General features: G+C 37.9%; 1 protein-coding gene, 1 long non-coding RNA gene and 1 pseudogene across 3 annotated transcripts; 2 read left to right on the top strand and 1 right to left on the bottom strand.

The window, feature by feature from the left end:
• The first annotated feature begins 4752 nt into the window (after nucleotides 1-4752).
• LOC107778707 (uncharacterized) lies at nucleotides 4753-5374 on the top strand. Its single transcript, XR_001646436.2, has 2 exons — nucleotides 4753-5068; nucleotides 5190-5374. It is a non-coding gene; the product is annotated as an uncharacterized LOC107778707 (long non-coding RNA).
• Nucleotides 5375-13368: 7994 nt separating this feature from the next.
• Nucleotides 13369-19343, bottom strand: LOC107778706 (triphosphate tunnel metalloenzyme 3-like; annotated as a pseudogene).
• Nucleotides 19344-20597: 1254 nt separating this feature from the next.
• LOC107778704 (DEAD-box ATP-dependent RNA helicase 35) lies at nucleotides 20598-24711 on the top strand. Of its 2 annotated transcripts, none has more exons than XM_016598993.2 (3): nucleotides 20598-20900; nucleotides 22232-23133; nucleotides 23652-24711. In XM_016598993.2, exons 1-3 carry the CDS (start codon nucleotides 20898-20900, stop codon nucleotides 24514-24516), a joined length of 1770 nt encoding a protein of 589 aa, XP_016454479.2. In that variant the 5' UTR covers nucleotides 20598-20897; the 3' UTR covers nucleotides 24517-24711. The 2 variants fall into 2 exon arrangements, with proteins under 2 accessions (XP_016454479.2, XP_075090644.1); XM_075234543.1 differs by having other exon boundaries at nucleotides 20609-20900; nucleotides 22218-23133.
• Nucleotides 24712-24726: the final 15 nt, after the last annotated feature.

Here is a 24726-nt window from a genome sequence, read left to right as displayed (position 1 = left end):
TACTGGGTGATAAAAGAAGCTCCGGTGTGGGAAAAAAACTTGCCACCATAATATGTATAGCGCGGTTATTTATCGCGCTATACCTTAACGGCACGTTTGTCCGTTACGATTTAGCGCGGTGAATAACTGCGAAATACTTAATTATTGGGCCCACCAATAATTCTTCTAGAGTTAACTGACACACCAGTAATTCTACAGGGTATAACGCGGTGAAATACCGCGCTATACGTAAAAGTTGGGCTCACTCATAATTCTTCTATACTTAATTGACAGACCAATAATTCAACTGGGTATAGCGCGCATATTTAAGGCATTATATATCAATTTTTTCCTTATTTAAAGAGTTTCAGAATTTTGTAAAAATCCATTCAGAATCCTTCAAGTCTTTTGAAATATTTGTTCGTTAAATATTTGTTCGTTAACATCCGAAATATTTGTTCGTTAAATATCCTTCAAGTCATTTTTCTCATATTAAGAAATGTCTGGACGCAATAACGTACCAAGGTATTATTGTGACAAACATACGATTTTGAAACCATGTTGGTCAAATAGTAATGTGGGGCGCAGACGCTAGATATGTCAACAACTTGTAAGTTATTGTTTTGGAAAAAATATTTGTTACTATTATTTATATAACATGTTAACTAATAGTATTGTGTTATAATCCTCATTGGTAAGACGGAAATTAATGTAGATTTGAAGAATGGTATGATGAACCCATTAACCAGGAATACTACAAATCATGTTTGCAGTATGTTTGGAATATGACAGGTGAATACGAACTCCAGATCTTTAAACTACAATAACAACTTGCGGCAGTACAGGAGAAACTAAAAAAGGGAGAAGAAGAAAAAAATAGGTTGGAAGAGCAATTTAAGTGGTTGAAGCACAGAATAATGGGTGATAATGACTAAACAAACACATGAATGTATTGAGTATGGTATTTTATCTTTATGTTTTACATGTCATGTATTTTCATTAATTGTACCGAATTTAAATTATGTTAAGTTGTCGTTTTTTATTTTGTGTTGTAGTATTAAACTAACAAATAACCCGAGAAATAAAAACACATGCGCAAATAATGTAAAACATAAATAATGTTGCTATTATATACTGAATGTCATATGTACAGATAATAAAAAATGTCAATGTGTCTCACAACCTGTATGCTTTAAAGTATTAGCTGGCCTGAGACGCATCCCATCCCGCCCGGCTACACTATCAGGATCATCCTCATCACGTCGCCTTTTTATCGGAGGATGCGATGCAGCATGATCGTCGGTAAGGCTGGCACGCTCGGTATAAGGGGTCGTCGGTCCAGCAGTAACCTACAGAATAATAAGATATTTTAGTATATGAAATATATATTACTAATGTATGTGTTAGCTAAAAAAAATTAATGGTCTTACCATGGACTCGGCGGGCTCCTGAATATAATCATCCGTCTCACGCACGTCAGGATCGAAAGTGGCCTCCGTGACGGGCGAGGATGATGTCTTTAAAAAAAAACGCTTTAGATATTGATGACTAATCAATGAAATAAAAAAAATTATAGTAATACAAACAAACCTGTGCCTAGGGGTATTCATAAAAAATTAAAAAATCGAACCAAACCGAAAATCGAACCAAACCGATCAATAAAATCGATACTTTTAAGGTTTGATTTGGTTTTGGTTTTAAATTTTAAAAATCGATAAAATTTGGTTTGGTTTTGGTTTTAATAAAAAAAAATTAAACCAAACCGACTATAAAAGTAGCTATTTAAATTATTATTACACCTATATATATGTATATTTTTATATAAAAAAATCTAAAATTTTATGGTACATATTAGTCATTTGTATTTTTAGTCTAGTTCTTTGCTATTATAATAATCTAATTCTTTGCCTTTTATATTCTAGTTTGATTGGTAGTTTTATTTTGTTAAGTACAAGAATTTATTTCATGTTAAAAATTATTGATTTTTACTTGAGTACTTAAATTATTCATCACTATTTGATTCAATTATCATCAATATATCTTGGTAAATGATAGATTTCTCAAAAAGCAATTGATTTGATAGTGTTACGTTGAAACTGTAGTCGCCGGAATATGCGTTTGGTAGTGTATGTCTCATATTTAAGAAAAAAATCGATAAATAATCGAAAAACCCGAAAAACCGACAAAAACCGAATCGATAAAAAACTGACTTAATTGGTTTGATTTGGTTCCAATATTTGAAAAACCGACTTACTTGGTTTGGTTTCCTTTTAGGGAAAAATCGACCCAAACCGAACCATGAACACCCCCTACATGCGCCTGTGATAGATCCTCAACATCCCTCGATGATGACCCATAATTCAGTCGGCGCCCACTATGCACATCTCGTGTCGGACGATCATCAGCAACCGTCGATGGCTCTGGGGGACCAGAAAAATACTGATCCCACTCATGTCGCGTAATGGCCATGCCCGCGATCAACAATGGAGCTGACGGGGTCACCTGCGAAGTCCCTGGCGTCAGCTGAAGGCTGAATGATGGCATATCATGAGGAGCATCGTCTGGCTCAGGGTGGTCTCCAAAATCCTCAACAGGTGGCTCAACACCCCCTTGCTGGGGACCACGTCCTCGCCGACCCCCACGACCTCGTGGGACACCTCTTTCTCTCTGGGCACGCCTGCCACGTCGACCACGTTCAGGCTCCACTGCGTGCCCACGATGGTACTACTCTGGTGACCTATAATCAGCCTCGTGTCCTAAGCGCTCGTCATCTCGGGCTAGCCTCAATGTCCGGGAAGCCAGATCTGTAACTTGGCGGCCATACTCGTGCAAAACTGCCGCTCCCTCACCGGTATGCTGCTGCATCTGCAGTCCTAACTGGTAGAACAGATGTAAGCCAATAGCCTGCACAACATGTAAAATATTAATTACAGAACGCTAGGTTAACGTTATAAGTAAGTATAACATATCAGTGCCTCATGCCTCCCGGCGTATGGAATGTACCGATCACCAGCGCTATGAACGGGATTTCCGACAAAAAGTCGGGTAATGCTGCGGTACCATCCTATATACTCATGCTCACCATTTGTATGCTCAAGTGGATGGGGTGGTGGAATTAGGTCATGCCGACAGTCCCAAATCTCAATCTGCACCTCTAGCCAGGCCACGTATGTCTGGTCAACCCTGAACGATCATCCCGCTGTTAATGTGTCCTAAGCCAAGCGGGCGGAGTAGGTACAAGCTGCAGTCGACCAAACTGGCGAAGGACTCGCTTAGTGGCATGATGCTCGACAATATCGAGATACATCAATGGGACGGAAGAGCTCTACATAACTCGGACGCTCGAGCAATAATCAGGCAAACCAGCTATTAGTTCGTCGTTGTATGGCCTCCATATGAACTATTAAGTAAAAATATGAATCTTGAGTAAACGCAACACATATAAAGTCAGGCCAAGTAAACTTAAGTATACATGTACATGCGCCCCCTCCAGTAAATCCAACAAATCCCTGTAATAGGGGAGATTATGTCGAGCCTCGACCTCGCATCCGTAGCCTCGCCTATTAACCCACCTCCTAGCTAAAGAGAGAAACGGTGGAGGTGGTGCATCCGAAACGATGCGTGGTAGAGGTGGTTGCAACTACAGGAACCGCTCCCAGGATCAAACCCAATATACAATGTGGACGTAAAATTTAAGGTATATTCTTACTATGTATGTTATAATCATGAAAATAATTGACTATGTTTTCACCTGTAGCAATGACAAAAATCCGGCAACGTCTCGATAGGTGCCCATGCTCGCCCGGCACATCTACCTAAACAAGTAACCTAAAAAAGCTGCACCCCAACTGTAACCAGGTAAATCATCTAGCCGCTCAAGATGATGAAGAAATCTCAAGCTGACTAGGTTTCTCGAAGTGTTCGGGAATAATACCCCACCAAATATAAGCAACATCAACAATCTCGTGTACTAGTCGATATGGAGATCCGGTGTATCATATGTAATGTCTGCATCCATCGCCTCCAGATGTAGCCGGACGAGCGTCAACTGGAAAGGACTGGCCCCACTTAATGCATCCTCCTCCGCTGGCTGGAAACCGATGAGCCGATGCAACATCTGCAGGTACTGCAATCCCGTATATTCAGTGAGAGCATGCGGGTAAGCTACAGGATGTCCATCAACCGGCAACCCATAAAGAACCTCCATGTCCTGAAGCATGATGGTAGCCTCGCCAATGGGTAAATGAAATGTGTACGTCTCCGGTCGTCACCGCTCTATCATAGCTGTGATCAACGACCAGTCCAACTGCAACCAGCCGATCTCTATGATCCTATAGAAACTCGTATCTCGAAGGCATCTGACTATACGGGGATGGAGTGGGTGGGCCCTAAGAAAGTCCCACATATCGTCTATCCGTCTAGCGTGGAATGTCTGGGCCAAACACTGCCCCTCCCATATGTACGAAGACCTATGTTTGGCCTGTAGCAACAGTAGCTCTAGCGATGCAGGTCCGGGATACACAGGCGGAACCTCCATGACGACTATTGTAAATTGAACAATATTAATTAAAGTATTTTTCTTTTTCATTGCTTAACATCTTTAAACATATTGCAATATCTTTAATATTAAAATTTATTCGATATTTTTACTATATTGTTAATTATTATTATTATTATTATTAAGTGACAAACTAAAGATGGTTGCTGCTGCATTTTCCTTTGCTTCCACACTTCCAGCTGTGAGAAAAGGACAAGGTAACCAACCTAAAAAAAGATAAGTAAATTACATGATAATGGTTTGATTCTAAAGGGCTAAAATGAAGTTTTAAAGCAGATTTCCTTCTGCTGGTTTGTCTTGGTGCAGTATTTGTACGGATTGAGATGATGTTTTAAAGAATTGAAAATTTCTCTATGTAAGTTGATGGTTTTGGAGTTGGCTGAAGGATGAGTAGAGTGTAGCCCTTTCTTTGGCTTGGTTCTTGATGTTTTATGGTTACTACTAATCATATGATTTAGTCCATAAGCTTGTCCTTACAATTTCTTCTTTCAGACTAGAGTTTGGTTGTGGAAAACTGAGGGCTTTCTTAAGGTAAATGTTTTGCCTCTGCGGAATTCGTCCTTTCATTAGTTTAATTTGTTGAATTGTTAATCATTGTTAGCTTGTATTTTTTATTTCAAAGTGATAATGTGTTATTTTTCCTTATTAACAGGGATAAGGTTCTTAAACAACCACAAGAGGCGTTGACCAAGGAGGAGTTTGAAGACATTTATTCTTCTATTTTTGATTTTTTTTCGTATGTATAAGTGTAGAATGACAATGAACAATGAAGTATTCTGTATATATTTAACTAACTTATTATTCATGAAAGTATTTATAATATTCTGACTTGAGATATGTTTTTATTGGTTGTTGAATAATTTTGGGTACTTTCAATATTGGTATCAATTGATGGAAATATATTAGAATTTTGGCTATTGTAGTTGAAAAAATAGGTTTTAGTGGCGACAGATCCTTGTCACAGAAAGAATTAGAATTTATGGCGATCAAGGTCGCCACTAAATCTCAAGCTATTGGTGGCGACCGGAGTTGCCACAGAAAGTATAAAGGTTTTAGCGGCGACTAAGGCTCCACTAAATGTGGCCCTTCAGTGGCAACTTATCAAAAATTTATTTTGTGGAACTCTTTTTGTAGCGTTTTTGTTTTCTATTTGTCGCGACTATAGTCGCTACAAATGGCGACCATAAGAAGTCGTCCCAAAAAATATTTAGTTATGGTCGTACTTGCAGCAACCCTAAGGTCGCTACTATATGTCTTTAGTGGCGACTTTGTGGTCTTTAGTAGCGACTTTGGTCGCCACTAAAAGTCTGATATCTTGTAGTATACCAGTCCTCAATCAAGCCTACAATATGATAATGCAGGATGAAAGCCAAAGGATTCAGTCCAACATGATATCACAACTTACACCAACACTACAACAGATAAACTTGAATGATCCTACAGCTCTAGCTGTCACACAAAACAACAAGTTCAAAAGAAACAATGGACAATACTGTGATTACTGTAATATGAAAGGACACAGGAGAGAAAACTGCTACAAGTTGGTGGGATATCCACCCAATCACAAATTCAACAAAAGGAGAACCTATGATAAACCACAAAGTTCAGGAGGTAACAAAGGACATTCAGCTAACAATGTCAGTCATGTTGAAGAACCAGAAGCAAGTGGATCATCAGGGATTAGCAGCATGCCAATGTTCACCTCAGAGCAATATAATCAGCTTTTGAAGTTGATCAGCCATAAACTAGCAGTTGCAGAAGCCAAGGTTAACATGGCAGGTATAAAAGAATTCCTTGATACTTATTTGCTTGCAGGTTCTGAACGTAATTCCTGGATAATTGACATTGGGGCCTCGAACCATATGGTTTGTAGCCTGGACTTTTTAAATCAATCTGCTCTTGTGTTTCCCAATACTAGCAAAGTTTATCTACCAAATGGAAATATTACATCTGTAACACATATATGGTCACTAACTCTTTCTGATGATCTTGAATTGTGTAATGTGCTTTATGTTCCAAATTTAAAATACAACCTGTTATCAGTATCCAAACTTACTAAAGAGCTGAAATGTTGTGCATTATTCTTCCGTGAATTTTGCATTTTTTAGGACCTTTGCACTGACAAGGTGAGGGGTATTGGTAAGGAGAAGGATGTCCTCTACATACTTCAACCTCCCAAGAAGCCATCACCTGTCAAAGCACCTGAACAGTCATCAGCCATAGCATTCAATACAATAATACCTACTACAAATTCCTGTACTGCTTCTTCTTCTATTACAGTTCCAGCCTCTACTCCAACCTTTGCTAGCCCTCCATCAAAATATTCAGATCACTGCTCTATATGATAACAAAGACTTGGCCATGCTACAGTAGCAGTTCTACAGAAAATTCACTTTCTAAAACACCATGAGTTGAATAATGAACAGTTGTCTTGCAATATCTGTCCTTTAGCAAGGCAAACTAGGCTCCCCCTTTCCTACTAGTCATAATAAAATTGTAACCCCTTGTGAACTTGTACATATGGATGTGTGGGGTCCATATAGATAATGTACTTATAATGGATATAGATACTTTCTTACCATTGTAGACGATTACTCTAGGATGACTTGGATCTACTTGATGAGAATGAAAAGTAATGTGTTCTTGTTAATCAAGTCTTTTATTGCACTTGTTAAGAATTAATTTTCTGCTTCTATCAAGATCATTATATCTGATAATGGTCTTGAATTTTTCAATGCTTAATGTGTAACTCTTTTCACTTCTCTTGGAATTGTACATCAAAGTTCTTGGGGGCACACTCTACAATAAAATGGAGTGGCTGAACGAAAGCATAAGCATCTACTTGAATGGCTAGAGCCCTTAGGTTTCAAGCCCATGCCCCTTTGAAATTCTGGGGAGAATGTGTTCTTACAGTTGCCTTCGTCATTAATAGATTACCTTCTATAGTTCTTTCAGGGAAATCTCCTTATGAGTTGTTTCATGGTCTACCACCTTCCCTTACTCACCTTAAGGTATTTGGTTGTTTGTGTTATGCAACCACACCATGCTTCACAAACAAGTTCTCTTCTAAAGCCATTCCTGCAATCTTCATGGGTTATTCAGAGACTCAAAAAGGGTATAAACTATACAATATTTCATCAGGAACCTTTTTTGTCAGCAGAGATGTCTCTTTTAGAGAAACCATATTTCCTTTTAGACATCCCAAGTCCACATTTCTACCGTCACATTTCCCTAACTCAACTCTTACATTTCCTAGTCCAGCTTCTATTCCTTCTTATGATGATACATTTCCTACCAGGGATGATGTACCTCCCAGTTTACCTCCAACTTCTGTTCTAACTCCAGAACCCCTCATAGCACAACCAGAACCCTCTAGTTCACAATCACCTCCATCTCATGTTATGCAACCTAACCTTACTCCCTCACCTCCTTCACCACCTTCTCCCATCGAGCAACAGACCACTCACATTTCAGATGTCATTCTGAGGAAGTCTGCTAGGACATCTAATCCTCCCTTGTGGCTAACTGATTATGTGCATCAGGTCAAACTCACTTCCACTCCTTATCCCATTTCTTCCTCCCCCAGTTACTCTTCTTTATCACTTTCTTATCAAGCCTGTCTAACTTCTTATTCTTCCATTATTGAACCTATAACTTTTGAACAAGTTGTTAAAGACAGCAATTGGGTACAGGCTATGGAACTTGAGGTTCAGGCCCTCACTGATAATAACACCTGGGAGTTGGTAGATTTACCTGCAGGCAAGACTCCAATTGGCTGCAAATGGGTTTATAAGGTGAAGTACAAGGTTGATGGGACTATGGAAAGATACAAAGCTCGATTAGTTGCCAAGGGGTTCACACAACAAAAGAGTTTGGATTACCATGAGACCTTCTCACATGTGGTGAAGATGGTCACAGTCAGGAGTGTTGTTGCTCTAGCTGCTCAGTATGATTGGCCTTTGCTTAAGATGGATGTGTATAATGCTTTCCTCCAGGGTGACCTTTCAGAAAAAGTTTACATGTCATTGCCTCAAGGGTTTGGTATTCAGGGGGAGACTAGAGTGTGTAGACTACTCAAATCCCTCTATGGCTTAAAAAAGGCTAGCAGACAATGGAATTCAAAGCTCACCTCAGCTCTCATAGAGTCTGGTTTCAACCAAAGCAAACTAGATCATTCACTATTCACTAAGAGAACTGGGAGTGCCATAGTGATTATATTGGTTTATGTTGATGACCTTTTGATCACAGGAAATGATAAGGTTCTGATTCAAGAAGCCAAAGATATATTGAATCACAATTTCAAGATGAAAGATTTGGGAAAACTAAAGTTTTTCCTTGGTATTGAGTTTGCAAGGTAACACAGGGGAATCCTCATGAACCAAAGGAAGTATGCCTTAGAGCTTGTGTTAGAATGTGGCCTAGGAGGAGCTAAATCAAGCATTTCCCCTTTGGATCAGAACATGAAACTTACTAGTGTGGAATATGATAAACTTTTTAGTATACAAGAACATGACACAGAACTTGAAGACATCATAGTATATCAGAGACTTATTGGGAGACTCTTGTATTTGGCAATCACAAGGCCAGACATTTCATATGCAGTCCAAGTTCTCAGTCAGTTTATGAATGCACCAAAACAGTCCCATTATGATACAGATTTGAGGGTAGTGAGATATATCAATAATTATCCAAGATAAGGTTTGTTGATGAGTAGCAAACATAGTAGGAAGGTAACTGCATTCTGTGATGCAGGGCATCCTGCTCAGTGACTAGGAAGTCTGTTACAGGCTTTTGCATAAAACTTGGAGACTCCGTGATCTCTTGGAAATCCAAGAAACAGAGCATAGTTTCAAGAAGCTCAGCAGAAGCTTAGTACAGAAGCATGGCCAATATTGTGGCTGAGCTAACTTGGATACATGGGTTGCTGGAGGAGTTAGGAATGCAAGTTGATTTACCTATGGAGTTGTATTGTGACAACAAGGCAGCCATACAGATTGCTTCAAATCTAATGTATCACGAGCGCACAAAGCACATAGAGATTGATTGCCACTTTATCCAAGAGAAGCTATAACAGGGCATGATTAAAACAACTTATGTTCCCAGCAAGGATCAAATTGCAGATATACTAACCAAGGCACTTGGAAAATAGCTACATAGTGAGATGGTTTGCAAGTTGGGGATGATTAGCATTTTTCATCACCCAACTTGAGGGGGAGTGTTGAAAGAAATAGTAGTAGCAATACTTGTACATAGGTTGTGGGAGTTGTACATGTTCGTTAGAGTTAGTTAGACTTAGTTTTATGGTTAGTTGAGTAGTTAAGCTAATTAATTGTATTAAGTGAGTAGGTAGTATAAATAATAATGGATATACATGTGTATAGAGAGTGGCTTATATTTTTTGAATAACACAATAGAGAATTCTCTCTTTCTTCTCTCTCTTCATCTATGTCTTTCCTCTTCAATCAATTCAGCCCAAATGCTCTCTTTCAATACAACCCATACTATTATTCTTCTTCCTCGAACACAATTCACTATTAAGTTACAAATATGCTGATAGTTCTTTCGGGTACAACTTGATTATTTTATCTCGCGGTATTTTAACGTCCAATGCCACACGACAACATGAAACATGTCATGAGTTATTCAAAGTGCGGATCTACCTTTGCCCAAGCAGTGTCACGTGACACCGCTTCATCGAAAATATTTACTAATTATTCGTATATAATTCAAATGAAAAAACAAGAAAACGGTAAAATGAAATAAGTGACACCACTTGTCACACAAAGGCGTCTAGCTTATCTGGTCAAAGTCAGAAGATATCTATGCAGGGCCGTGAGTTCGAACCTGCGTAGCTTCTTTCTATGTTTTAATACTTTTGTATTACTTGACTACCACAACACATTTTTTAAATTGGAGGGATACTTTTGTACTACTTGACTAGCACAATACATTTTTAAAATTGGAGGGATGTTGCATTGTAAGTTTTGTTATTTCTTTTTTTCTGATTGTTTTTTTAAATATTACAGTAATTTTTTTATTTGTTCACGTCTAAAATGGTGACACCGCTTACAAAAACTCATGCGTACGCCACTAAAAGTACATAATGTAACTTGAAAGAAATACACATTGTACCTACAGGCCGTACGAAAAAAATGGGCGTGAAGAGCTTGTGAACCAGTTACAATGAGCATGAAAAGAGTTAGCAGCTCCCTTTATTACATATTATTCCTCTTCAACATCTTCCTCTGCAAAACTTAGAACTTGACAGATAGATGGCTCCTTATCTTCATCACTACTGAAAAATAATTTATTTCCTATCAACTCTATCATTCTTTTAGCAGGTCCAGAATCCCTAGGAGTCTCATTCACACACCGAGCAATCCTAATTCGCGGAAGCAAATCTGGCTTCACAATAATTCTTAGTGGAGATTTCTCACTCTCTGTGCTTCCATGAACTACAATCTCACTTGGAATTTCCCATCTCTTTTTCACCCTACTTTCAGTACCCAAATTCTTGCTCAGTTTGAGACACACGCGTGATGGAAACTTAAAGTTCTTTTCTTGGATTGTGTCGTTGGAGCTATTTTCTATCCACATTAGACTGCGTGCTTTTGTTTCAAATACTATGTTGCAACACTTTCTGTAGAAAAATAGTAATATATGTTGTTGTCTAATGATGTTATGCTTTTGATATAAATGTTGGGAGTCAACTTGCTTTATGGTTTTGGTAGTTGCTCCTCCATGACTAGTTTGTTACACCAAACAGAGCTAGAATTTAAAGTTTATGGGTTCGACTTACCACCGAATCCATAGCCTGTCTTAGTCATTGGATTCATAATTAAATATTTATACATATTAATAGATTTCTTAACACAAATATAGGGTCTAAGCAAAACTACAGGGTTCATCTGAATACGTACCTGATACTCTAGCTCCACCCTTGTCAATATATAATGTATGATCTTGTCCTCGTGTTTCTTGTTATTACTGTTTTGCTTCCTTTCATAGATAAATAAGTGCTAAATCAGATGCCATTTTTCAGAGTGAGTTTCTATGTTTGTACTCGGACCTTCTTGGAGTGGAGAGGAGGTACTGAAAAATTCTGATCTTCCCTGCTCAATTTATGTTCCTTTTTGTCTGTCTGTTTGAGAGTTTGAGAAGTGTTCATTTGATACTCAATCACATTATAGGTTTCCTTTTGGTGAGATTAAAAGAGCTACGGCACCAGATAATGAACCCAAGGATTCAAGTAAAACTGAGGATGATGATGACGAAGACGAAGATGATGAGAACACTGATGATGATGACGATGATGATGAGTATTTTGATGAAGGAAGTGATGATCAGGGGCGGAGCTAGCCCTTCGGATACGGGTTCGGTTGAACCCAATAACTTTTATCCAAACTCTGTATTTGTCTTAAAAAATTATTGAATTATGTACAAATTATTGATTAAGAACCCAATAACTTAAAAGAATTAGAATACCAAACCCACAAGTTTCAAATTCTGGCTTGGCCTATGGTGATGATGATGAAGAGGCTTCAAATGGAGATGATGTTGGGGCAAATGGGAATGGAGGGCATGATGATGATTCAGATGAGCAATATGATGAAATCGACGATGAGTACAATGAAGAGGATGATGATGAGGATGACGAGGAAGAAGAGAATCAACCACCATATAAGAAGAAAAAGTGAGATCATACTACATTTAATATGATTCCGAGATTAATTTGGTAGGGCAAAATATTCTAGTGAAATATTTACCATGAAGTCAATGTCGATAAGAAGGCGACTAGTGCAATCAGACTGCACTTGTCCGGTGAAGTACTCAATAATGTCGTGGATGAAAATAGTGCATGTGATATTTGGAAAAGACTAGAAAGTCTATATATGTCCAAATCCTTAAAACAAGTTATTTTTGACGGGTTAACGGATTATCCATTAAGAAAATTAAATAATCCATCCCCAAACTGATAAGCCATTAATAAAAAAATTCAATCCGTTCCCCGTCCGTTAAACCGTTAAACCGATATCAATAAGCCATTAAGCTTCGGTTTCGGTTCGATTTTCGGTTTCGGTTCGATTTTGAACACCCCTATATTGATGTCATTACATACATCAATATGGATATTCTTCAACTATAAATAGGTGCATCTACCTTTATTTGTAAACACACCAAAACAAAGAGAAAGAGAGTGATTTATAGAGTAAGAAGCTAAATACTTTGTGAGAAAAAATATAGAGAGTTTGAGCGGTATTGTAGTGAGGTGGAAAAATCAAAAGAGGGTTATTTCTTTTGAGTGTTCATTGGTCTTGGAGTATATTACTCGGTACCACAAATTATAAAATCCTTGCTATAGTGAAATCAGTTGCTCCTCTCGGAACGTGATTTTTCCTGATTCAGAAGGGTTTTCCACGTAAAAATCTCGGTGTCCTTGTTTCTCTTATTATTACCGTTGGTTATAGTATTTTAGTAATCCGCATTTATTATAGTCGTACACCATGAATATTATTTCTGTGGGGTTAATTTTTCCAACAATAATTCTATATGTCAAGGCTACCAGATTATAGCATATTATCAGCTTTTGCACAATATCTCTTAAAGCCATCTAAATATAATCTCACTACGAGAGTCCTAACTCCTAATAACAATGATTCGTGTGCTAATCATGGTCAACGTTCTCCATTAAAAAAAATTGAATAATCTTTCCGGAACTGAACTCTAAACCCATTAGCTTTTGAGAAGTCTAAATTTTTCTTCGAATAAATTTAAGTACATCAATCGCAATATAGTGTTTCTAAGGATGCTACATAACATTGTACTATGACTTACTGAGGCAATTTTCCAGAGCGAAAAATGGCAAATTTAGAAACAGTAGAGTAGGAATACTCAATACCATGGCTCTTCAAAAGTTTCTCTAGCAAATACCTGGCTCTTTCCAGATCCGAACTCTCACATTCAATCTCATAATTCATTCCAAATTCATAATGCATTTCGTGAAGCTCCAATTTCAATCCTTTCCACTCATACACCGCTCTCACATTCCGAAACCCACCTAAACAAATCAAACCCTGATTTTCCCCAATTCCATACTCATCTTTCACCCTTTGAATCACCCGCGAAGAATTAATCAATAAAAGCCGCCAGGGGTCTAAAACACACGCGCGGCCAATATAAAGGTCAATAGTTCTTCATCTTCTTTAATATGACTTATACCATTTGAAATGACGGGTTTAGCCTTGAAGGAGACAATGCATTGAGCATCAAGATAGTAGAAGCGGAGGCGGAGGACGACGAATTTGGATGAGAGTTCGGAGTTGGACCATCGAAGAAGATGTTTTCCTGGGCGTGGGTTTTGAGGTGGTAAGGTGAAAGAATTGAGGAGACACGTTGGTGAGAAACGACGTTTGGTAAACGGAGCTTGACTTGAATCTCAGTTATTTTGATTCCCGTCTTCGACATGGTATCAGAGCAAGGTTCACAACCTTCGATCTATGTCTAGTCTGTGATTCAATTTCTTCTTCATCGTGTTCACCCGATTTGAAATCGCAAATCAGAAGTTTTTCAATTCGCAATTTCTCCTAGAAATCACTGGTTCATACACTTTCAAACCTCAATCGACTCAAATTCCTAATATTTTCTACATCAATTCATGGCTGGAGACAAAGATACCAATGATACTACCACAATTTTAGATTCAACCAACCCGTTATACATGTACCCATCGAAAAGTGCTGGGACTGTGCTAGTACCGGTGGTGTTTGACGGCACCGGCTATAGATCCTGGAGAAGAGGCATTCTCAAAGCTCTCTCTGTGAAGAACAAAGTTACATTCATCACAGGAAAGTGCAAAAATCCTAATGCTAGAGAAGCGACCTACGATCAATGGGCATGATGCGATGATACGGTAACTTCGTGGATTCTGAATTCACTCTCAAAGGATTTAGCTGATGGATTAAAATACGTGAATGATGCAAAAGACCTATGGCAAGAGCTTGAGGACAAGTATGACCAAACAAATGGAGTAAAACTTTACCAATTGCAAAAGGAAATCAATGACCTAAATCAAGGAACCCTAGATATAACCGGATATTACACGAAGATAAAGAAACTCTGGGAGGAACTCAATACCTTAAATGCACACGCCCAATATGGCTGTCAGTGCACTTGTGGTGCCAAAGCAAACATGTGCAAAGCAGAGCAAGATCGAAGATTAATTCAATTCCTAATGGGACTTAATGAAGTCTACACAGTTGTTAGGGGAAGTATTCTAATGATGAATCCCCTACCTAGTATTGTATATGCCTTTTCCATCCTTATTCAGGAGGAAAAACAGAGAGAAATTAAACCAAGTGGTCGCCTAGCCATGGAATCCACCTCCTTGAATGTAAATGGACCATGAAATATCAGATTCAGAACCAATTACACTCCACAAGCTAATACTACAGGACAGAACTCGTACAGACCTAATTTATCTCCCAATAGGTCTAAATTGTACTGTGACTACTGCAAAAAGCCGGGGCATACCAGGGAGAAGTGCTATAGGATACATAGATTTCTACAAGACTTCAAGTTTACAAAAGGTAGAAATACAGGATCTGCTGCAAATGTTCATGGTTAGTGTGAAGAAATCCAAACTTGCAATGGTGAAGATACTGACAATAAGAATCACAACCAAAAACTTCAGAACCTGACGAGGGAACAATACAACCAATTGCTAAATTTGCTGGAGAACTTCAAAGTCAATACTGCAGGGGAAAATCCAAACATAATCACCAGTGAAGCTGTGAACTTTGCAGGTATTCTAGCTTGCTGTACTTATAAAGAGATAGCTGAAACAACTACATGTAAATGTTCAAATTCAATTGCTGACTTATGGATTTTAGACAGTGGAGCTTCAAACCATATGACATATAGAAAGTCTTTCCTCACTAATATTATAACCCTACCTTATCCTTTTCTTGTGACCTTACCTAATGGATATAAGGTAAAAGTGACAGAAATTGGTGATGCTCCCCTTAGTCCTAAACTAACTTTAGTCAGAGTCATGTACGTACCTAGTTTTAAATACAATCTCATTTCAATCCACTCATTAACAGTGCACCTTGATTGCATGGTTAACTTCAACAAATACCTTTGTCTGATGTAGGCCCCTTCAATAAAGAGGCCTCTGGAGATTGGTAATGCAAGAAGTGGATTGTATTTTTTCTTTTCGAAGTGTCATAGTTGTTCAGATTCTAGTACATCTGCTACTTCAATTTCTGGTTTGCCCCATTCATGTTTTTCCATTCCTGACAACAATGTTAGTAAGAAAAATGATCAAACTCATCCATTTCATTCATTGTCAACTGTAAATGAGTCATCCTGTCCATTGAACAATGTAAATACTATCCATTCATGCAATAAAACTTATCCTTTTAGTGTGAGTTCTTCTCTTGTATGCTCTACATCTTCTGGAAATAATGTTGACTACTTGTGGCACAATAGGCTAGGTCATGTACCCTTTGTAAAAATGAGGAAAATATCTACTATACCAGTCAATTTTGCTCCCAAACAACCCTTCATTTGTTCAATATGCTCTATGGCTAGACAAACAAGGTTTCCATTCCCTGAAAGAACCACGTCATCCATCAAAATATTTGAACTACTCCATGTAGATTTATGGGTCCCCTACCACATATCCACACATGATAACTACAAATATTTCCTTACCATGGTTGATGATTTTAGCAGGTCAACCTGGACTCACCTCTTAAGCTGCAAAAGCAACACTTTTCATGCTATTAAAGGATTTCTATCCATAATTGAAAACCAGTTTGGCACCTCAGTTAAAACCATTAGATCTGATAATGGTCTTGAATTTGTCAACAATGAAACCATGACATATTTCCAAGAAAAGGGCATAGTACATCAGAAAACTTGTCCATACACACCACAACAAAATGGTGTGGTAGAAAGAAAACACAAATACCTGCTTGAGATAGCAAGGGCCCTACTTTACCAGTCCAAACTGCCTATAAGGTACTGAGGGGAGTGTATTCTAACAACCACCTATCTAATAAATAGGCTTTCATCAACTATTCTGAATAACAAAAGTCCTTTTGAACTCTTGTATAACAAAAGGCCTAAATACTCATAGCTCAAAAGCTTTGGATGCCTATGCTATCCTTGTGTACTAAAACCTCACAGAGATAAGTTTGAACCAAGAGCCACACCTCATGTATTTGTAGGTTATCCTTTTGGTACAAAGGGTTACAAGGTCCTATATTTGGCCACAAAGAGAATACATATATCTAGATATGTAGTGTTCCATGAAAATATTTTTTCTTTTGCAGTTTCACCTGAAAATTCTAGCTTTCCTTCTATATTACATCTGATGAACTCTAATCCACCTTGTACTCATTCTACTTCTAGAACTCCAAATAGTTGTAACATGTATGATAAGGATGCATCAATTTCTGTCACCAATAGCCATGTATCAGACAATGCTGCACCCTTTTCTTTACCTAATCCAATGGCATCTAACCATGATATGCCAAGCTCACACATATCTCCAGAAAATAGCCCTGTTTTTCAACCACCCACACAAATGCAGCATGTTGAGTCTTAAGGCATTGAGACTAATAGTTCTCAACCAAATCTCTTACAAACAAATCCCTCACAACCTAGAAGATCAGGCAGAACACATACAACTCCTGCACACCTCAAAGTTTATGTATATTCTTTACCAACCCTCCAACATCATGACACAGAACCTCAACATCACACTACTCCCACATCATTCAATACATTTTGTAACAGTAAACAACATGTTTCTCTCAATGTCTTACATTCTGAAAGTCAACAATTGCTTAGAAATATTTCACATGATTGTGAGCCATCTTCTTATGAGGAGGCATCCATAAATCCTGCATGGCAAGTGGTAATGACACAGGAATTTGAAGCTATATATGCCAACCATACTTGGGATTTAGTTGAACTACCTGCAGGTAAGAAAGCTATAGGATGTAAGTGGGTATACAAGATCAAGCACAAGACTGATGAAAGTGTGGAAAGATTCAAAGCAATGCTAGTGGTGAAAGGATACACACAAGAAGCATGAATTGATTATACAGAGATCATTTCACTAGTGATAAAGATGACCACAGTCAGAATATTGATCAGCATTGCAGTAAAGAGAGGGTGAGACCTCTACCAACTATATGTAAATAATGCATTTCTTCATGGGGATCTACATGAAAAAGTGTATATGGAGGTTCCAAAAGGACTGATAATACCTAATAGAAATATAGTATGCAGGCTTAGGAAGTCATTATATGGTCTAAAACAGGCTAGTAGGCAATGGTATGATAAGTTGACAGAGTCCCTGCATTCCATAGGGTTCAAGCACTCAACTAGTGATTACTCATTATTCTACAAGAAACAGGGGACTTCAGCAGTCTTTGTAGCCGTATATGTGGATGATGTGATTATTACTGGGACCAATTTGGAGGAAATTAAAGAATTGAAGGCATTCCTACATAACCAATTCAAGATAAAGGATCTTGGGAAGTTACATTACTTCTTGGGGCTAGAAATATTGTATAAGACAGATGGAGTACTAATTTGCCAGAGAAAGTTTACTATGGATCTACTAAAGGAGTATGATTGCTTGACATACTCTCCTGTTAGCTCTCCACTTGACTCTACTATCAAACTGAGGAGTGAAGATGGAGCCTTACTATCTGATCCAGGGTATTACAGGAAACTAGTTGGAAAACTAAACTTTCTGACAAATACTAGATTGGACATAGTCTATAATGTTCAACACTTGAGCCAGTTTATGCATGTACCAAGAGAACCCCATCTAAAGGCTTCTATACATGTTCTCAGATACTTGAAGAAAGATCCTACTTTGGAAATTTTTCTATCCAATGATCCTAACTATACTATCAGTGCGTACTGTGACTCAGATTGAGCTGCTTGCCCTGATTCAAGAAAGTCTGTGAGTGGGTACATTGTGCTACTTGGGGATCGCCCTATCAGTTGAAAGTCAAAGAAACAAACTATTGTTTCATTGTCTTCTGCAGAAGCAGAATATAGGTCAATCAGGAAGGTTGTTGGTGAATTGGAATGGGTGAAGAGGTTGCTCGAATAATTGACAGTCATGTGTGCCAATCCCATAACTGTGTTCTGTGACAGTTAAGCAGCTGTATATATTGCAAGAAACCCTGTATTTCATGAAAGGACAAAGCATGTCGAAGTGGATTGCCACTTTATCCGGGACAAGATACAAGAGGGGCTAATTGAACTGCATCACATTTCCACCTCCGCTCAACTGGCTGACATCTTGACAAAGGCACTCACATGGGTCAAACATTCAGATCTTCTCAGCAAGTTGGCAGTGAACTTCTCACCTCCAACTTGAGGGGGGGAGGGGAGTGTTTGAGAATGATTATATTTATGTGCGTATTAGCTGTGTAGTACTAATAGAGTGGTGGAGTTAGTAATAGTGGTAATTTTGTAATTAGGCACTTCAGCATTTTTTCCTTATTCTTTACGCACGTGTATATATACACATTTTACAGAAATAGAAAAAGGGTGAGATTTATTTTCCCAATTCCTCTCTCTTCTAGAACCTTCTCTCTGAAGCTTGAAGAGTTTCATCAATGGAGGAATCTTAGTCATTTTGATTCCCGTCTTCGACAACTTCTACTTCCATGGAGGTTATGAGTTTATTATTAACTGTGGAAATGGCGGAATGTGAAGATCTCTAGAGTGATGGAAAGCTGAGATTTTTAAGAAATCGTGATGCATTTGACATGAATTGGATAAAAGTTAAAAAACTTGAAACGAATGGATGGTATTTTACCTTTTATCTTTTCTATTTTTTCTTCCATCAGAAATCAATGGAATTTTACAATAACAAGAAATATTCTATTTACTTCATTTTCTTTTATCTAATGACTATTTTTTCATAGAATGCTAGTACTCCTATATCACTCTTTTTTTAATCAAATTTGAACTGAGATATCAATCAAGTCATAAAATGCTTTAGAATAGAGTCATGTAAGTGCATATTGGACAAGACTATTTTCGAGTAGTCTGTATTTAAGAAAGGTGACATCACAAATAATAAAGAAATTGAGAGATAAAAACAAGGAGAAAATATCACGAACTATAATAAAAATTTACATAAATAATTGACTTGAGTTTGAGGCATAATTGGATTGTTGTTATAGTAATGTTTTGTTAGATTGACACTTAGTCAAATAAACTCCGGAGAAAAATAAAAAATATTATATAAATTGAGATGGAGGAAGCATTTGAGTTTGAGGTTAAATAAGAGACATTATAAGAATTGGAGACGTAAAGACTATTTTTCCTAGTTAAGTAAACGTAAAATTACAAACAATATAACAATAGTAGAGGAAACAAATTACATGAATAACTATTTAAAGTTTAAAGGTATAGCATGAGAGAAAAAGAATATGATAAAACAATCTAAGAATTATACTAGGGAGGAAAGATATGTGAAAATCTCAAGGAAAAATAATTTTAAAGAAAAGGATCAATATTATGGTTGTGAGCACTTAATTTTTGCCCAATAATATGAAATTACTCCCAGGAAACTTCAAAAAATAGCTTTAAATATTTTATATAATTTTAGAAATTTTACTATATTTTACTTGATCTGTTTTGTGCGTATTTATGTTTGAGGCATTTTTAGTAGCATTTTAAATCCTAAGAAAAATACAAAAATATTTTAATCTTTACATTTTTAGATTAATTGCATTTGGAAACACCAAAATACGAAAAATACATTAGTCACTTTACATACATTGTTAGTTAAATAAAATAGTTAATTGTTAGAAAAATAGTTAAATAGGTTAATTTTGCAAATTAGTTTTAAATTAGGTGTTGTTATGATAAGTGGTCAATTTTGAAAATAAAACAAAGAAAGGAAAATAGGGCTGCTATGTTCAAATGGGTCAATTACAAACGACGCCGTTTTGTATCCAAACGACGTCGTTTCCTTTTGCCCTCACCTACTAAAACGCCCCATCTCCCAATCCCCTGATAGAAATCGGATCCCCCTCCTTTAGAAAATCGTATCCGCCCCCTTATTCCCCTATTCTCGAAGAACGGATCCCCCCCTTTTAGAAACCCTCGACGCTCATTCTCACCTCTCATTCATGGACGCGCACACACACGTCTGAACACACACGGAAGAACGGACCTCGTAGTATCTTAAACACAGCAACAGACCAGTTGTCTCCGTCCGGTCGCCGGAATTTAGTTCCCTGCAATTACCGAATCTGAAATTTGCTTCTCTGCAATTAGCCACTTTTTTCGCTATTGCTCAGACCACTCAAATATGGTATGCAGCTTCTTGCTTTCTCATCTTGTTAGTGAAAGATTGGATTTTTACCATTTGGGATACCCCAAATTTGGGATTTTACTGAATATTTGATTTTGATTGCTTTAAATACTGTATGGGGTTTTGCACATTTTATTGTGTATTATATTGTATGTACTATGTAGTTTGTTCTGATTTTGGGTCCTCTGCAGATACTGTTCTTTGGTAGGTTGTACTTTTTTAGCTTTTCAAACAAATTTTGACGCTTTCCTGATTCTGTATGTTAAGGATTGCACCCATTTTGTTGCATCAACTTTGGTGCGTTGTACTAGGAAGGGAGATTTGATATTTGTATTTCCGCTTCTTTTTTTTTTTTGGTAACAACTGTGAATATTATTACCATACCAGCCAACGTAAACATCAATACACCTAAAGAGCACCTAAACACACATCTACCTTCGAGGAAGGTTAATGTATGAAATTTTAGGCCTCCAGAATAAAACTAAGTACATAGAATTCTTTGTAAGATAGCATTCCTATTTCTAGCTTTTCTCGACACACTAAGGAATTCTACTCTATCTACTATTTCTTTTTTTATCTGATCTATAACTGTCTCAATATGTACATTTTGACTTCTGAAAATGATCCAGTTCCTCGCCCTCCATGTATGGTAAATTATTGCTCCCCAGACTGCTGCTATTAACTTCTTTGTGATCTTATGCCAATGCTTCTTCCTGATTGTTTCCATCACCAGTTTCACCTCTCCAGCTTGTAGCTGGATACCCAACCAGTCTCCCAATGCACGTCGTAGTTTACCAGACCATTCACAATCTGCAAACAAATGTAAGGAAGTTTCTGTACTTTGAGTTGAGCATAAACTGCACGCAGGGCTATCTACTGGAATGTTCAAGTGACTGAGCCTTTCCTTTGTTAGCAGCCTATTTCGCACTGCTAGCCATAGAATGAATCTATGTTTTGGTTGTGCAAAAGCTGTCCAGACTAGTTCACGAATTCTCCACCTTTCTTTCATGCCTATAAGGGCATTATAGCTGAGGGAAATAGAGTATCTTCCTGTTGAACTCAGTGTGTATCTGCCATTAGTAAACCAACTGATCATACTACTTTTGATAGAATTTATTTTCTTCCAATACCAGCTACAATCCATGGGGGGATTATGCATCCATATATTGCTATCATTCTTCATATATAAGCCGTGAACCCATTTAATCCACAGAGAATCCTGTTTTTCAGCCAATTGCCATATTAATTTGCCAACAGATGCAATATTCCAATTCCTGCATCCTTTGATATTCCATTTCTGCTGTTCTTATTATACAGTATTGTGCTTGTAGGAGATGGAGGAGGAAGATGATTATGTTGAGTATATACCAGTTGCAAAGCGCAGGGTAATTGAGGCGCAAAAGATACTTCAACGCAAGGGGAAATCTGAAGCATTTGAAGAGGAAGAGGAGAAAATAAAGCTGGTCGAGGCTAAGCCTAGTTTGCTTGTGAAGGCATCTCAGCTCAAGAAAGAGCAACCTGAGATAAGTCATGCCGAACAAGTGTTTCAACAAGAGAAGGAGATGATTGAGCATTTATCTGATAAGAAGACGCTGATGTCCGTTAGGGAACTAGCCAAAGGCATTACTTATACGGAGCCTTTGCGCACAGGGTGGAAGCCACCATTAGCCATTAGGCGGAATTCAAAGAAAGCTTGTGATGCCATTCGTAAACAGTGGCATATCATCGTAGAGGGGGATGATGTTACCCCACCAATCAAGAACTTCAAGGACATGCGGTTCCCTGAACCAATTCTGAAGAAACTCAGAGCAAAGGGGATCGTTCAGCCAACCCCGATTCAAGTACAGGGGCTTCCAGTCATTTTATCAGGCCGGGATATGATAGGCATAGCTTTCACAGGATCGGGTAAGACATTAGTTTTTGTGTTGCCACTTATCATGGTTGCGTTGCAAGAAGAAATTATGATGCCAATTGCCCCTGGGGAAGGACCTTTTGGCTTGATTATTTGTCCATCTAGAGAGCTTGCTAGACAGACATATGAAGTTATAGAAGAGTTTATAGAACCTCTGAGGGAGAGTGGTTATCCTGACTTGAGGCCTTTGCTATGTATTGGTGGAGTTGATATGAAGTCTCAAGTTGACGTTGTGAAGAGGGGAGTTCATATAGTTGTTGCTACACCTGGAAGACTGAAAGATCTGCTAGCGAAAAAGAAAATGAACCTTGACAATTGCAGGTTAGGACCAACACTTCCTAGTTGATATTTATCTGGAATGTTGCTCATATGTTCTGCTGTTAACTTAAAATAACCCATGAAAGAAATAGGGAGTGTTCAACTGGATGGGATATCTGCTAAATAAAATAAGTATTTGATGAAAAAGCGAAGGGCAAGTATGAACTTTTGCCCCATTTTGTTTTATATATTTGAAAATGTTCTGTTGCTTAGAAAAGTAAATTCAAAACCAACTACTCATTACTTTTACTGACTTCTGATTAGTCCACCATTTGGAGTCATAGGCCTTCATTATTAGTTCGTGCATGTTTGTTTGCTGCTATGTTGGTGGTTGTTCCACGTATTATGTTGTTCTATTCTGTGCCTACCTGCTGCTACAGTTACTTGTATTCACATATTTAGAGGAAAAGATATGTTGTGTGAATATAAGTTATATTGTATATGTAAAACATTTTATGATTCTTGCAGATTCTGTTTTATTTGAAATTTGTGTGTGCTCACCAACTTGTTGCTTCTTGCAGATACTTGACGCTAGATGAGGCAGACAGATTAGTAGATCTTGGTTTTGAAGATGATATTAGGGAGGTGTTTGATCATTTCAAAGCTCAAAGACAAACTCTTCTATTTTCTGCTACAATGCCCACAAAGATTCAAAACTTTGCAAGAAATGCACTAGTTAAACCAGTAATCGTGAATGTGGGCAGGGCTGGAGCAGCCAATCTTGATGTGATTCAGGAAGTGGAGTATGTGAAGCAGGAGGCCAAGATTGTTTACCTTCTTGAATGCTTGCAAAAAACACCGCCTCCTGTGTTGGTTTTCTGTGAGAATAAGGCTGATGTGGATGATATCCATGAGTATTTGCTCTTAAAAGGAGTTGAAGCTGTGGCTGTTCATGGAGGCAAGGATCAAGAAGAGAGAGAATATGCAATTGCGGCATTCAAAGCATGCAAGAAAGATGTCTTAGTTGCCACTGATGTTGCCTCAAAGGGGTTGGATTTTCCTGATATTCAGCATGTGATTAACTATGACATGCCTGCCGAAATTGAAAACTATGTGCACAGGATTGGACGAACAGGACGATGTGGAAAAACAGGAATTGCCACCACATTTATCAACAAGAACCAGAGCGAAACAACATTGCTTTATCTAAAACACTTGTTGCAAGAAGCAAAGCAGAGGATCCCTCCAGTCCTCGCAGAGCTCAATGATCCCATGGAAGACGTAGAAGAAATCACAAATGCAAGTGGAGTAAAGGGTTGTGCATATTGTGGTGGGCTTGGTCATCGTATCCGTGACTGTCCCAAGCTAGACCACCAAAGAAGCCAGCAAATTGCAAATTCAAGGAGGGACTACTTTGGGTCTGGAGGTTATCGTGGAGAAATTTGATTCACATTTTCATTTGTTTACTGTAACATGCAAAATGTATTCACTTATCTCTGTACTTTATGAACAATTTCAGTAATTTTGCCATAAATGTAGTTCTACTTCGTACTCACAGTCATTCGATGTAGTTATTATAATGTTCTTGAATGTAAGACATGGCATAATATTTGCAGTATACATGTTAACTTTGTGCCTCAACTGTATCCACTAAAC

This window comes from Nicotiana tabacum, chromosome 17, assembly GCF_000715075.1.
Source record: "Nicotiana tabacum cultivar K326 chromosome 17, ASM71507v2, whole genome shotgun sequence".
Classification (NCBI taxonomy): domain Eukaryota; kingdom Viridiplantae; phylum Streptophyta; class Magnoliopsida; order Solanales; family Solanaceae; genus Nicotiana; species Nicotiana tabacum.
This window is presented reverse-complemented; position numbering and strand designations above follow the sequence as displayed.

Excerpts from the sequence above, each read along its gene's own strand:
- LOC107778704 (XM_016598993.2), top strand. Across the intron at positions 23,134-23,651 it reads ATGAACCTTGACAATTGCAG|ATACTTGACGCTAGATGAGG; the intron begins GTTAGGACCAAC and ends TGCTTCTTGCAG.